At 47.5% G+C, this 16127-nt stretch overlaps 1 protein-coding gene across 1 annotated transcript in view; it reads left to right on the forward strand.

The window, feature by feature from the left end:
* The window catches only part of ETFDH (electron transfer flavoprotein dehydrogenase), an 81700-nt gene that overhangs the window by 31077 nt on the left and 34496 nt on the right, over positions 1-16127 (forward strand). The window contains exons 5-7 of the mRNA XM_082270637.1: positions 5596-5714; positions 6220-6297; positions 6603-6749. Of these exons, the coding sequence (XP_082126763.1) occupies positions 5596-5714; positions 6220-6297; positions 6603-6749 (344 nt within the window). The remainder of the gene's footprint in view (positions 1-5595; positions 5715-6219; positions 6298-6602; positions 6750-16127) is intronic.

Raw genomic sequence — 16127 nt, forward strand, 5'->3', positions numbered from 1 at the left:
GGATTTAGCCACTATTGTGGCTGGCCTTGCTGCTCAGGTACAGATGCTGGTGGCTGCTCAATCTACTAAAAGACCCAGAGTTTCTCTTTCCTCTGATTCTGAGGGTGAAGGTGATGGGGCTGTTATGGCGGGGGCCTCCTTATCGGGGTCCCGCTCCTCCCTGGATCTAGTGGGGTCCGAGGTGGAGGCTGAAGTTGAAGGGGTTGATAATTCTCCCCCTGGCTCGCCTGAAGAGCTTGCAATCATGGATGAATTGATTGCTTCCATAAAACAAACGCTGCGTTTGCAGGATGAAGTGTGTCCCCCCGCTGCCTTGGCGGCTTATGGGACGCAGAGAAAACGCAGGACGCCGCAGGTTTTTCCCTGCAATGATGATTTTCAGCGCGCTGTTAAGGAACAATGGCGCAATCTGCGCAAACCTTTTGCTGTACCAAGTAGGTTCAAGCTGCGTTATCCTTTCTCGCCTTCCACTGATGAAAGGTGGTGTGTACCACCCCCAGTGGATCACGCAATTGCGGTTTTGAACAAATCCACTGCGATTCCTGCAGAGGATTCCCCTGTGTTCCGTGATGCCACGGATAGGAGATTGGAGTCTCTTGCCTGTCATACTTATTCTGTTACGGGTTCTATGCTTAAGGCTCTGTTTGCCTCTCTCATGGCGGCCCAGGCGATCGCAAGTTGGACGCAGATGCTTAGGCGCGTCCTAGTGGCCGATTCGGCCTCGCCGGCGACCCTGGATATGGTGGATCAAATCCACCAGGGTGTCATGTATCTGTGTGATGCGGACTTGGACCTAGTCCCGTTGGCTGCACGTGTGCACAGCGTGGCGGTGTTGTCTCGCCGCCTGGTTTGGTTGAAATGTTGGTCGGTGGACCAGTCTTCACGTAAGACCTTAGCCAATCTGCCTTATGATGGGTCTCGCCTTTTTGGGGAGTCCTTGGATGTGTTGATTAAGGGGATCACCGGAGGTAAGAGCACTCTCTTGCCCCATTTCCCCAAGGCTAAGGGGGCTTCTGGGAAGAAGCATGCTAATTTTCGGCCCCCTCAGGGGTCCTTTCGTGCCTTTCGGTCGCACTACAAGGGCAAACCGTTCGAAGGTCAAGGCTCTCAGAAGAAGCCCTGGTCTGGAAAACAGAAGTCCGGTCAATCCGGATCCGCAGCCCATAACAGTGCGGCCTGAAGGGGCGCCCTCACCCAGTTTTGGGGTGGGGGGACGCCTGCTCGGTTTTCTTCAGCCCTGGTTGGCCCGCGTGCGGGACAGATGGGTTCAGGAGATCGTTCGATCTGGTTACAAGATCGAGTTTCTCTCTCGGCCGGAGAGCAGATTTTTTCCCTCAAATCTTCAACTGTCTCCAGAGCGTTTACGGGACCTGCACCTGGCGGTGCGGGACCTGCGGGCTCAGGGAGTGGTAGTTCCGGTGCCTCATCGGGACAGATTTCGGGGGTTTTATTCCAATCTGTTCACCGTGCCCAGAAAGGAGGGCAAGGTTCGTCCAATTCTGGACTTGAAGGCCCTGAACCGCTCTGTGCGGGTTCGCAAGTTCCGCATGGAATCCCTGCGGTCGGTGGTGGCTGCCCTGGTTCCGGGGGAATTCATGGCCTCCATCGATTTGAAGGATGCGTATCTTCACATCCCCATTTTCGAGGGTCACCAGAGGTACCTTAGATTTGCCATTGCGGAGGATCACTACCAGTTCGTGGCGTTGCCCTTTGGTCTCGCCTCGGCTCCGCGGGTCTTCACCAAGGTGCTTGCACCGGTTCTGGCATTATTGAGGGCCCAGGGCATTTCTGTCCTGGGGTATCTGGACGACATTCTGGTTCGGTCTGCGACCAGCCAGGGTCTGGAGAAGGACCTGTCTGTCACGATGCAAACTCTGCAGGAGTTTGGTTGGACGATAAATTTTCCAAAGTCGACGCTGAGTCCGTCGGTTCGTCTTCCCTACCTGGGAATGATTCTGGACTCGGTGCAGGCGAAGGTCTTCCTGCCGGAAGACAAACTCAGAACTCTTCAGGAGGAAGTCAGGTCCCTCAGGGACGTTCCGCACTCGTCTCTGCGGACGTGCATGAGATGTCTGGGATTGATGGTCTCGGCCTTCGAGGCGATTCCCTTCGCCCAGTTTCACACGCGGGGTCTCCAAGCGGAGATCCTGTCCATGTGGGACGGGCGACCTCAATCTCTGGATCTTCAAATCTCGTTGAGTCATCGCACCAGAAGAGACCTTCTGTGGTGGCTCCAGTCCCCGATGGTGTCCGGGGGCAAGTCGTTTCGTCCTATCTCGTGGACGGTGATCACCACGGATGCCAGCCTGTCGGGCTGGGGTGGTGTTCTGGGTGTTCTGTCCGCCCAGGGAACTTGGTCGGAGGGGGAGTCTTCCCTTCCGATCAACATTCTGGAATTGCGTGCGATAAATCTCTGTCTTCATCGCTGGACGGACCGGCTGCAGGGCTGCCCGGTTCGGGTGCAGACGGACAATGCCACGGCGGTGGCCTACATCAACCACCAAGGGGGCACCAGGAGTGCCCGAGCGGCTCGAGAAGTGGCCGACATTCTGTCTTGGGCCGAGACTCATGTCCCGGCAATAACGGCGGTTCACATTCCGGGGGTGGAGAACTGGCAGGCGGACTATCTGAGTTGCCAGACCCTGGATCAGGGGGAATGGTCTCTCCACCCGGCTGTCTTCCAGTTGTTGTGCGCGAAGTGGGGTCTTCCAGATGTGGACCTGTTCGCGTCTCGTCTCAACAACAAGGTGAGAAGGTTCGTGGCAAGGACGCGCGACCCTCGGGCAGACGCGTCGGACGCGTTAGTGGCCCCGTGGCATCAGTACAGTACGCGTTTCCACCGATTCAGTTGCTGTCCAGGTTCCTTCGCAGGTTACACTCGGAACGCAGCACGGTGATTCTTGTGGCTCCGGACTGGCCTCGCCGGTCCTGGTACGCAGACCTCGTGAATCTGGCGGTCGACGCCCCGTGGCGTCTGCCTCTTCGAGGCGATCTCCTGTCTCAAGGACCGATATACCATCCTGCTTTACAGTCGCTGGCTTTGACGGCCTGGCTGTTGAGACCGAGGTCCTGAAGGAGAAGGGTCTCTCCCCAGAGGTCGTTCATACTTTGATCAACGCGAGGAAGTCTTCCTCGGGGAAAGGTTTATTTCCGTACTTGGAAGGCCTATTTTGCCTGGTGTGAGTCCAGGGGGTTTTCACCCCGCACGTACTCGGTTTCCCGAGTGCTGTCCTTCCTTCAAACGGGTGTCGATCAGCATTTGGCGCTGGCTACGATAAAGGGTCAGGTGTCTGCACTGGCCGTTCTGTTTCAACGTCCCGTGGCTTCCAACTCCTTGGTTGGCACTTTTGTTCAGGGAGTGCGGCATCTGGTTCCTCCTAGGAGGGATCCTCTGCCCCCTTGGGACTTGAATCTTGTTCTATCTGTGTTACAACGTGCTCCTTTTGAACAGATCAGGGAGATCTCGTTGTCTATGTTGTCCAAAAAGGTCGCCTTTTTGGTTGCGATCACTTCGGCTCGCAGAGTGTCGGAGCTGGCGGCTTTGTCCTGCAAGTCTCCGTATCTGGTTGTTCATTTGGATAAGGTGGTCTTGCGACCTAATCCTTCTTCTTTTCTTCCGAAGCGAGTTTCGGAATTCCATCTTAATGAGGATATTGTCTTGCCTTCGCTGTGCGCGAAGCCTTAACATCCAAAGGAGGTGAGGTTACATTCTTTGGATGTTGTTCGGGCGATAAGGGTTTACCTTAAATCGACTGAGTCTTTTCGAAAGACGGACTCCTTGTTTGTTCTTCCAGAGGGTCCTCGGAAGGGCATGGCGGCGTCGGCCTCTACCATCGCTAAATGGATCAGGCAGACCATTGAACAGGCCTATGCCTTGCAGGGGAAGGTTCCCCCTGTGCCTGTGAAGGCGCACTCTACTAGATCTCTGAGTACGTCTTGGGCCTGTCGTCATGGGGCTTCTGTAGCCCAGGTGTGTAAGGCGGCGACTTGGTCGACCGTGCACACTTTCACAAAATTCTACAAAGTAGATGTTCAGGCATCGGCGGATGCTTCCTTTGGCCGCAAGGTTCTTAGTGCGGCAATTCCCTAGGGTCCCTTGTTGGGGACCTCTGGCTGTTGGGATAGGTTTTTTATCCCCTGGTTATTTGTCTTTTCCTGGGTTGTTGCTCCTGTTGAGCAATTATTTTTCCTGTAGCCCAGCTGGTTTCCTTCCTTTGGTAAGGTTCCTTTCTTTGATGCGGAGACTGCGTTGCCTTTCGGCGCGGATGCGTTTCCCACCCCTCATGTTTGCACTGCTTTGGGACGTCCCCATATGTGACGAATATGAAGAGGCGGCGACTGTCGGAGGACGTAAGAGAAAACGGAATTTTTGTAAAATCTTACCTGTAAAATTCCTTTCTCTGAGTCCTCCGACAGTCGCCGCCCCCGCCCCTCTTTTGGGGTTTGGTTGTATACTCTACTGCTATTCCACTGAAACTGAGATATGGTTGCAGGAAGTAGGAGGGTATTGACTGAGGGGACCACCCCTTGAGGGTGGGATATGTTAAAAGCTTTAATGTTAACATATTCTGTTGCCTAGCTACTCCTTCGGAGCAAAGTCGAATACCCCATATGTGACGAATATGAAGAGGCGGCGACTGTCGGAGGACTCGGAGAAAATAATTTTACAGGTAAGATTTTACAAAAATTCCGTTTTTTTTTTTAAACATTGGTTATTATAAATACATGCTGGATTATATTGCCTTATGAGAGCTTGCAAACAAATCAAGTACTATGCTTTTCATTGTTGGTAAATGTGTTTAGAATATTTTTATTTTAATACGTTTTCATTAAGAAGTAATATAAACAATTTGATGGCTTATAAACTTGCATGTCTGGTTCGTATTATTTTGTGTATATAACACCTTTTTAGGCCCCTTTCACACTAGTGCGACTTGTCCCGCAATTTTGGACCGCAAAATTGCATGACAAGTCGTTTTCCATTATTTTCAATGAGCCCCATTCATATCAGTGCGTTTTTGAAGTTGCACCGACTTCAAAGTAGTTCCTGCACTACTTTGCCACGATTTGATTACGTTTTGAGCCATAGCCATTGCTTTCTAAATCGCGTCAGTCGCGTCAAAATCGCGCCGTAAAATCACGTCGCATAAGTGTGAAAGGAGCCTTAAAGTCCCAATATTTAAAACAAAAAAAAAGTGTATAGACTATGAATAGGGACATGGTGTGTTCCATTTACGAGGTCATCTGGAGTATGAAGTGACCAGTTTACTTTGTCACTATTTTCACGCCTAGTAATTCAGGGTGCATAGCACAGTAGGTTAACTGTTTCTCCTATTTACAAAAGGAAACTATAAAGTAGTGAACATTGAAGGTGAAAATGCCCTTCAAGGTTACAACAGTGAATAGGAATTATCCTTGCCTGTAACAGGGAAACCTCTCCATGTCCAATTTCTGTTTACTTTTCAAGGACATTCCTTTACAGTGGAAGCTCAGATAAATAACCTTATACTGCTGAAGGTCATTTTTCTTCCTGTTAACAAAGTCTTATGATTATTGTGTTCAAGGATTTGTCTTTTATTTTTTTTTAAATCCTAGGTCTTCCAATGAATAATCATGGGAATTATATTGTAAGACTTGGACAGTTTGTCAGTTGGCTTGGAGAGCAAGCAGAGTCTTTGGGGGTTGAAATCTATCCTGGCTATGCTGCAGCAGAGGCAAGTGTCCATTTTATGTTGCGTGACTGCCATCTGGTTTCTCCATTTGGTTTGTACTTTGTTGTTGTACAGAATGTATTCTTTTTAATTTAACCTGTTACCAAATGGATTTTACTAGATCATATAAGAAGTGCTCAAAGTGTCAGAGCAGAAGGGCTGCATATGGCTGTGTATTGTTTTTTTCTATTATTGAGAAGAGAGATTCTATTCTGTGATGCTTATGAGACATTGTGATTAAGGCCTACTTTACAGCCTTATACAGCCTCTCCCTATCTAAACATGCCTTGGATTATGGGGAGGCCAGAGTGGCTGCCATCACCTTTGTGTTGGAGATGTCATGGGGTATCATGACGTAAATATGTGAACACTGTTTTTGATTACTTTCTTCACCTATTACAGCACAATTCTATCATTTAGTTAGTAGTGGTATTTATAATTTTTTGAAACATGCATGTTTTACATGGAGTGATCCACAGCCTTAAAGTCAATTCTGCTTACTTTGTAGGTGCTTTTCCATGAGGATGGCAGTGTTAAAGGCATTGCAACAAATGATGTAGGAATTCATAAGGATGGCTCACCAAAGGTAAAAAAAAAATAAGATAGATACTTAAAGATTACTCTTTTTTTTTTTTCTACATTTTTATACTTAAGCTATGTTAATAAAGCCTTATGGTAAAGAGGAAGTTCTTTCATCCAAAATTGTTTTTGTAGACAAGGAAAGAGAAAGCAGTCAAATATAATTCTGCTGTAGTTTGAAATCCTTGTTAAACTAGTTGCATGTTTTGTTTTGTTTTGTTTTTTGTATTTTTTGTTTTTTTATTCTTAGCTATGAGAGATCATTTTATAGGGCAAATGGCTTAACATAGGTACTGTTTTTGGTTCCTGTAGTCAAACTTTGAACGTGGTCTGGAACTCCATGCTAAAGTCACCATCTTTGGGGAAGGCTGTCATGGACACCTTGCCAAACAGTTGTACAAGATGTTCAATCTTCGAGAGAACTGTGAACCACAGACATACGCTATTGGTCTGAAGGAGGTAATGATTTGTTTTCCTATGCTTTGTATTACCATTTATTGGGTAATTACCTAATTTTACATAGCTCTGTCATTCCAGTCTAACCATGAACTATAACACCTCCAGAAGAGTAGAAAACTAGGAGCTGAACCAATCCATTAATGACAGTCTCTGGTATTTGGTAGAGAAGTCAGTATTTCAAGCAACATAAACTGTTGTCTTTCACAAGAGCTCCCAACTAAAACTTTATTTCTTGTTCATTTACTAAAAGAAAAATATCACATGGAGAAAAATGCTGCTCATCATGATTGGCCACACAAAATTAGTTACATTTCCCCCTAGGACTTGTAGGCAACGAACAATAAATTAACCAATACAATGATGTAAAAAATAATAGTTTTACTCATACAATGTTAAAATCAAAACTGCACTTAAATGAGCTCTGGTGTATTTTGTCCCCATAATAATGCAATGATCACTCTAATAGCAGCAGGCACACTATACAAATTATTTATACATAATACTCCTGTGAGAAAGAACCCCAGTACAATTTATTTACAGAAATCAAAATCTTCATCAGGGAGATGAGGAATATCTAGATCAAAATACATATGTTAGAACATCACCCAGTACATTACCAAATGCATAACTCTTCAAATCTAATCAAAGGCTTCACTGAGTATATATCTTTTGTGCATCATTTTTTTACCTTACAACGTGGGGATAGTAGGTCTAAACCTAAGCAATTAAAATTTCAGGTACTTTTTCCTCGATCGCTCTGGCCATAATCCGGGAGGGACGAACCATTTAAAACTTGCAGGAGGACAAATCTGTAAATGCGTCAGAGCATGGACAAGGCCGCAAACCTGCAGCACTTTACAGGAATTTCCAAACCATAATATGGAAATTTAACATGGGCAGTCGGTGCACTTGTGCTGGTAGTTACTATATGACTAGGGTACTAACCATGCGGGGGGCATGAAGTGTAAACTGAAGTTGCTGCATGAACAGGGTTCTTACAAAGTCATCCTACAAGTAGTATCTTGTGACTATTGGCTTCAAGTAGCAAAATACCTTTAAGATTGTTAGATGTTCAAAAGATATTGAGAAAATACTCAAAAGATACTCAAGAAATATATATAAATATTGCCAGTCAAAGGCTGGTATAATTGCCAAAAAGACTAATCACTTTGGTAAATTAGGACATATGGAGTCCAAGGCAATATCCTGCCCAAGGAAGAAGGAATGTTCGAACGATTTTTGGTTTAAATCCAAGTTATAGTGTGGGATGTATGCCCCTCTAGATCATGCATAAACCACACGTACGCACAACATCACCACGCAAAGCGGACGTGATGTCATCATTGGGAGACAGCCTTGGAATGCCAACGTCAGAGGAGATTGCCCCCTGGAAACCAGGAGAGGACAAACCAAGCGCAAAGCTATCTCCAAGGGGAAAAGACAAGGAGGCGGAATAAAAAATAACTCCCCCAGGCTGTGCAGGGAAGCTTCTCGCTGCCTAAAAGTCATAGGAGGAAAAGTAACTATGTTTGTATTTCTTGTTAACTTTGGATAGACTTGGAAAGGGTTAGAAAACCGTTGCTTTCTCTGTCCTCATTATGTACATTTCCTTACTTGATTTTATCCCTTCCTCACTAAATTTTAATGATTCAGCATAAACCTATTGAACAGCTCGGCAGATTAAGTCTGAAAATATGGCTAGCTTTATATTTTTAGGAAACAAAGCTATTATCTTTAGTGCCGTAATAATGTTTAGTGATATCTCTTTACTTTGAATTATTCTTGCCAGCCAAAACCTTTTCTATTGTTTTTGAATGGGTGAGGTTTCCGAAACTGTCAGGTTTTTATTACTGTCTGCCTCTGTTAAAGTGGATTTCCTCAACTGCATGTGGCAGTGGAAGATGGGAAGTGAGCGGAAATCCCAGATTGCAATTGATGGACTGAAAAATGCTTTAAAAACCTCCTGAGGTAATTGCTTTTTTCACACCATGCAAAGCAATAAATGTCTCTTATTAAGAAACCGTTCCTACAATCTTTGAGTTTTGGTATCAGTCACTCTCATTGAGTCTCCCTTTACATTTGGAGGGTTGGTAACTGTATGTCTTGTGGGTCATGGGTTCTTGCTGGTAAATTACCTGCCTTTCCCTGGATCAGGAGAGTGAGCTGCATCTAATAGGAAAAAATGGGATTTTTGTCTTACCGTAAAATTATTTTCTCTGAAGTTCATTGACGGACGCAGTCTTCTGTTCTCAATAGCAGCAGTAGGTTTATGCTGCCCCCTACAGGAGTAGGACACTAGGCAGAAAAAAGTTCTGGCTACTCCTATGGGCAGTCCCAGGGGGTATACCCTCTCTCCCTGCTATAGGATGTCAGTTTTGTATCAAAGCAGTGTCAGGGAAAACAATATCAACACAATAATAGAAGGGCAGGTACTGCGTCCGTCGAACTTTAGAGAAAAGGGTTTTACAGTAGGACAAAAATCCTATTTTCTCTAACGCTCATTGACGGACGCAGTCTTCTGTTCTCAATGGCAGTAGGGACGGTCCCAAAGCAGTGCCATAAAACATGAGGGGTGGAAACAGCAGAAAATAATTCCCCAAGGCTGAACCACAGCCAACCAGGCAGCATGGGACTCATCAGAACAACAAGATGAGACCCACCTGAAAAAATAAACACCCTCAAGGGAGATTAAAAACACCCTTAAATGGCAGCCTGTATGGCTTGATAGATCTTTCTAGAAGTCGCTTTTCAATCCCCTGTCCTTCAGCACCTGGCTTTTAACAGCCAAGCTGTCAAAGCCAGCGACCGTAAAGCAGGATGGAAGATTGGTCCTTGAGACCACAGCAGATCCTCTGAGAGGAAGTCTCCAAGGAATGTCTGCAACTAGCCTTACCAGGTTGGCGTACAAAGCCCGGCGAGGCCATTCCAGGGCCACAAGGATTCCTGTTGCTCCGGGACACCAACAGATCTACGTCTGGAGTACCCCAACGAAGGCACAGCTGCTGGAACACCTCCAGATGGAGAGACCATTCCCCTAGAGCCAAGGTCTGCCGACTGAGCAAATCCGCCTACCAATTTGTCACTCCTGGAATGTGAACAGCGGAAAGAGCTTGAACAAACCGTTTCGTCCATCGAAGGATGCTCGCCACCTCTAAGGCCGCAAGGACACTCCTGGTGCCCCCTTGGTGATTGACATAAGCCACAGCCGTAGCATTGTCCAATTAAATGCGCACTGGACAGCCCCAAAGGTGCTCTGTCCAGTGGACTAGGCAAAGCCTGATTGCTCTCAGCTCCAGAATATTTTTCCATTAGATGGGGAGAAAAGATTTTCCTTGTTTTGAGTGTTAGGAACCGAAGCCACCATAACAGGGACCCCCTGGTCACCTGGCTCAACTGGATCGGATTGTCCAGAAAACTTGGATCTTTGTTCTATTTGAGAATAAATTCCTACTGGAGTATTCTCAAGTAAAATTGAGCAGAAGGTATCACCTCGAAGGACGGCACAATCAGTCCTAGAACTTCTATACAAGTCCGAAGTGTCGACCATTTGCTGGACAATAATGACTGAATCGCAGACTGGCGTTGTTGAAGTTTGTCCGAAGGAAGAAACACCCTGGCTGAGGACGAATCCAAAGTCAGGCCCAGATAGTCCAGTCTCATGGAAGGAACCAGTCACGACTTCTGGAGATTCAGAAGCCACCCAAACTCCTCCAGAGTTCTCATGGTGATCTCCTCTAAGTTTGTCACCAGCGTCAAGGGAGACTTCGCACAGAGAAGCAGATCGTCCAGAAAACCCAGGACCGATATCCCCGCTGGTGTAATAAAGGCAGGACCGGAGCCAACACCTTTTGTGAAGACCTGAGGAGCAGAGGCGAGACCAAAGGGTAACTCCACAAACTGAGAGTGATCCTCTGTCATGGCAAAACGCAGAAACAGTTGCTGTCCTGCACACATTGGGATGTAAAGGTAGGCATCTTTGGAGGCAATGAAATTCCCCTGGTGTAGGAAAGCCACCACCCTGCGAACGGATTCCATCTTGAAGTTTTGAACTCTCACAAAGCCATTCAGTGCCTTCAGGTCCAGAATAGCACCTTGCCCTCCTTCCTGGGGGACCTTAAACCTGTTTGAGTAAAAGCCCTGAAAACATTCAGAGAACGGAACCGGAACTATTACCCCTTGTTGTAACAGGTCCCGTACCACCCCAAAGAGAGCCTGTAGGCGATCTAGGGGCAGTCGCACATTGGAAGGGATATACCTTACCGGAGGGGACAGATCGAAATTCGATCTTGTAACCGGACCGTATGACCTCGTGAACCCACTTGTCTCGTATCTGGGATAACCACACGTCCGGGAACCAGCAAAGATGTCCCCCCACCCCAGATACTGGTGAGGACGCACCTTCAGGCCGAAGGGGCCTTATCCGCAGGACTGGAGAAATCTGATTTCGGTTTTCCACACCAGGGTTGCTTGGAGCCACCCAAGGAGGCCCTGAAAGACTTTAAACTTTTATCACTCGTCCCTGAGGGATGAAAAAACGTTTCTAGTGCTGAAAAGGAGAGGCCCCGTCTACGACGAGCGTCCTTTACCATTGTTAGCCTGTGGGAGAAAAGTACTCTTACCCCTTGTAAGACCCAAACAGGCGATCACCTTGAAAAGGTAGATCAGTCAAAGCCTTCTTAGAAGTCTGATCTGCAGACCAGCATTTTAACCAAAGTATACACCAGAGGACCACTGCCAACACCCACAGTCGTGCCAATATTGGAGCCACATCCAGCGAGGCATCACAAACAAAATGCAGCCCCTGGATCAACTGGTTCGTCAGCACCTTTAAAGTAGAGGGACGTTGTACCCCCCCCCCCCCCTCCAGGTCACGGCGTAGTAATGTAGCCCATTCGGTTAAAGTTTGTGACAGAAGGTCAATAGTAAACACCGGTCTAAGTGCAGAGCCCACCAGGGAGTACATATTGCGGACCACAGACTCCGCCTTTCTATCTGCTGGATCCTTAAAGGACAGGGAATCCTCCACTGGAATCATGGTAGCTTTATTCAGCCTGGAGACCAGAGGGTCCACCGTAGGTGGCACAGTCCACTTTTTAATAAGGGACTCCTCAAAGGGATAGCGCCTAGCAATTCGCTTAGGCACCCCAGGGGGACGCTTTGGACAGTCCCACTTTTTTTTTTTTTTTACCATGTTGTCAAAATACGCGGGATGGGGGGAAAACCTTTAACCGCTCTGGATGGCTTGTGAGTGCCAAACGTAACCTGGGTCGCAGTCGCAGCTGTGTCCTTCATTTTTAGGGTCTCACACACAAACAACCAGTGCGTCCACCAGCGCCTTTTCTTGCGCGGTAGCGGAGGGAGAAGAGTCCTCCTCACTATCAGAGGAGACAGGGCGCGAGGTAGTAGACCCAGAAGGGAGACCCACGTCTGCGGTGGCTGAATCGGATTCAGAATCTGACACATCAAATGAGGCAGGGGTAGGCGGGGGTGTTTTTTGGCACCCCGTCCCTTACAGGCCACCTCCACTCGGGACACAAAGGATTCCAAGACCGCTGATAGTGCATCTATAGATAGCTGGGGTCCGGAGGGCCCAGCGGCCCCCTTGAGGGGGTCAGATAGGGAAAAATGTTCCGCAGGGTCCATGGTGCACCAGGGAAACCCCGCAGCAAAAAGTTTACTTTTTTTTTTTTAAACATCCCACCACGTTCTAGCGCCCCCAAGAGGTCAGGCAAAATGCACAGAGACCCCCAGCAGAGAGGGAGAGACCTCCCAGACTCACCACCCCACCAAAGATGCACCAGGAAAGAACGTCTGTACAACACGTGTCTGCAGCAATCTCAATCCTCATAGAAAAACCTGAGTGTGGGCACTAGGGTATAGGGAGGGGCTCCACCACCACAAAAAAAAAAAAACGCCTCCAGGGACTCCAAGAACATGGCTGCCATTGTTTACAATGGGATCCACCGAAAAATGGCCATGCCGGGTGTACTAAGATGGCCGCCAATCTCAGCACATGTAGGCTAAAAAAAAAATGGCGGCCTATAGAGCTTCTAGGGGCCCTCGAGGGGACCCCCCAGCCTCCTGGATGGGATTGACAGGAAGGGGGCCATGGGAGAAACGGTAAATTCCCACCCCCACCGTCAGCCTACGCCCGGTCCCAGCCCCCAGGAGTAGCTCTCATTGCCCCATAGCCCCCAGTATTGAGTGGAGGGGGGACAGATTGGGGGGGGGGGGGTGCGTGACGGGACAGAGAGGAACTCGGGAATGTGAGGGTACGACCGTCCCAAGGAGGGGCCCGCTTCCACCCAAAAAGCCCGCCAGGGGGAGAGGAGGGGGGTGGGGGACAGGTTACTCGCCATACCAGGAACAGGCGGGCGCCATCTCCTGACGGAACCCCTCGCTGCTGAAGTGGGAGGGCTGTCGGCCCATAGGGAACACTACGATTCGGGCATAGGCCCGGTCGTATGCGACCTGGCGAGATGTTTAACTTGCAGGACCAGTCCCCGTCCGGTGGGACTATGTCGCAGCCGACCTAGTGTGGAGCTGGGGGTCTGCGATTGCTGGCCAGCTGGGGTGACCACTGGATCTATATATCCATCTCATCGCCCAGATCCGGCATAGTTGTTTGTAGATCTCACAGGAAAAAAATCCAGTGAAGTAAACTAGCTAGAATGAACCAGGTCCTTACTCCTGACTAGGCGGTTTAAAACTGACATCCTATAGCAAGAGGGGGGTATACCCCCTGGAACTGCCCATAGGCATAGCCAGAACTTTTCTGCCTAGTGTCCTACTCCTGTAGGGGGCAGCATAACCCTACTTCTGTTGAGAACATAAGACTGCATCCATCAATGAACAATAGAGAAAATTATAACTTTTATTCAGTAGTCCGAGAGCTAGTAATTAGTGTGTGACTTTTATAGCTTTAGCCAATCTTGTGCTCAGAGGATGAAGAAGATCATAAGTCTGAAATAACCTGTCTGATTGGACCCTGTGACGGTACTCACCGTCACTGGGAGTGAAACATATACTTAATGGTTTGGATTGTTTCAAATGAGGTCTGTATTTACACTTATGCTAATGTGTATTGTACTTCAATGTCAGACAGGCTCTCCCTATTGTTTGTGTAATGAGGTGGGATGTGTATTCTGTCCAGACAGCTAGATCATTAGTTCAGGTTAATTCTATTTCTGTATACAATTTCATCTGCATATGTTAATGTAATTAGGTAACCCCTGACCTGTATGTGATAATTTGATCAGGAGGGGGATGTCCATGCTGTATATAAATTCTGTGTGACTGTTTGATAAAGAGAGATTCCAGTACAAGCTAAGTTGTTGGATAGCTTTGTATGGGGGCGGCTAGGATTTGATATCTATGTTCATGACTGCAAGGAAGCCGTACAGTGACGGAAGACCACAAGTACAGTATGGGTCGGCGGTTCCGTTATAGACCCCAAGGCTTTAGATCATTTAGAGACCATACAACCGTGCAGGGTATGGTAACAAGGGACTGATCAATAGAAAAAAGCCCTCCAACAGTGTGTAGCATAGTAAAGCCTTTTTGAAGATGTTGAGTAAAGGAGACAGGAGCGATAGCAGCACATGACAAAATGTTTTTAATGTTTGTGGCATGCAATGAAGTAGTAGCGATATTTGTGGTACACTGCAATGAACTTGGAATCCGTGCACAAATATGGGGCTAACAGTGGCAAAGAGAAAATAAAAAGGTCCCTAGATTGGTGTTGTGACTGAAATGAAAAAAATGTCCCCTAATCATTGGTGTCACTGGAACAAAAAAAATCCCCTCGGTGGTGTTGCCAAAATGTAAATTGTGTCCTTGAATATGTCGTGTCACTGAACAAAAAAAGCCCCTGGTTGGAGGTGTCGCTGAAAGGAAAAAAATGTCCCTGTGTTGGTGGTGCCACTTAAACATTCTTGCATTGGGATGTCACTGGAAGAAACACCAATGCTCCTTCCCCCCCCCCCCCTCCCAGCACATAGCTCTTCCTTAATCAACCCCCACCCTTTCAAAGTTCATCACTAGGGAATGAGCTCAGGTGTGCTTGCCACCTGCATATGTGTGGCTGCAGGGAGGGGAAAAGCCTCCACCACCCATGATTGGTTGTTGGTTTTGACAGCTTCCCGGTGGGATAGCTCAGGTGCATCAGGACTTGTGTCCCCCCCTTAATACAGAGCTCCCCCCCCCTTACTCAATTCCAGTATAGAAATTCCAGTACAGAACTCTTCCACCCACTACTTACCAAATCCTCAGTACAGTGCTTTTAGAATAAGTGACAGCACTCTGGAGGAAACAAAAAGCCCTGCTGACAGGAGCGATACTGTAGTCACTCCTGTTAGTACTAGGCAGCAAGGGCCCAGCACTGGATAGGTAAAACTACTGTATTGCTTGATAATGATGTTGGTTTTACCCCTTTTTAAACTTGCATTTTGTACCTAAAATGACCTAACCAATTTTTCATATGCACAAAAATGCATGCGTGAAAGTTTACTGCAGGGCCACCGACTCCCACCCCAAATTTTATATTTCTTAAAAGCAGAAGACCTTTGGGGGGGTGTGACCTAGAGCGGCATGCGGTAGAACGTGAGTGAGAGGAGCTCCGCCGGCTTGATCTCCGTTTATAATTTATCCTTATTACCACCCGATCAGTCAGCATTACTACCCTGCTGGACCTGGGACATGTCGCCGCAAAAAAAAAGCAGTGGATTCCTTGGCCAAATTGGACAAATTCCGATGACAAGAGAGGGACACTGCCTCCCAAGTGTCCCTATATCTGACCTTTTACTCTTGATTCTCACAGATTTATTTTCTTTACATTTTTATGAAGCCATGCTATTGATCCAGAACATTATTGTCCCTCCAATCTCATCCATTGGCTTTGTGTGTCCTAAGGCTCGGGCTCTGGCTGCTTACTGTGAGGGCGCCCCAGTCCCTTAATTATCCTCTTATTACTGGAACATGCCTTCTGGGGGACTGTCCTTCTGGTGCCGAAATGAACTGCGAAAGGAAGAACTGTTCTGTGCTCGGCCTTGACATTCCAATCTTTGACTGTCTAATTGGGGGTCCTGGTTGATTTTTTTCCGGCAGACTACTCCCTCCGTCGTTGGCCCACCGGCTGGCGGATAGATTTTTATGGAGCTCCATGCCGCCCAGCATGATGTTACCCCCATGTTGGTACCGATGGGAGGGCTCCGTACAAGAGGCACGTTTTTTTTGTCTAGTTACAGGACAATATGGCAATATGGTGTTTATTATTTACTATTTTTATGTTTCTATCATATTTTGCATACTGATTTGTGGGGCTCGGTTGTCTAGATGTTGGTCCAACGGGAAATATACCCGCACAAGTTTGGGACAGTG

Source organism: Pelophylax lessonae (assembly GCF_965119305.1).
Source record: "Pelophylax lessonae genome assembly, chromosome: 1".
In the NCBI taxonomy this organism is placed as follows: Eukaryota; Metazoa; Chordata; class Amphibia; order Anura; family Ranidae; genus Pelophylax; species Pelophylax lessonae.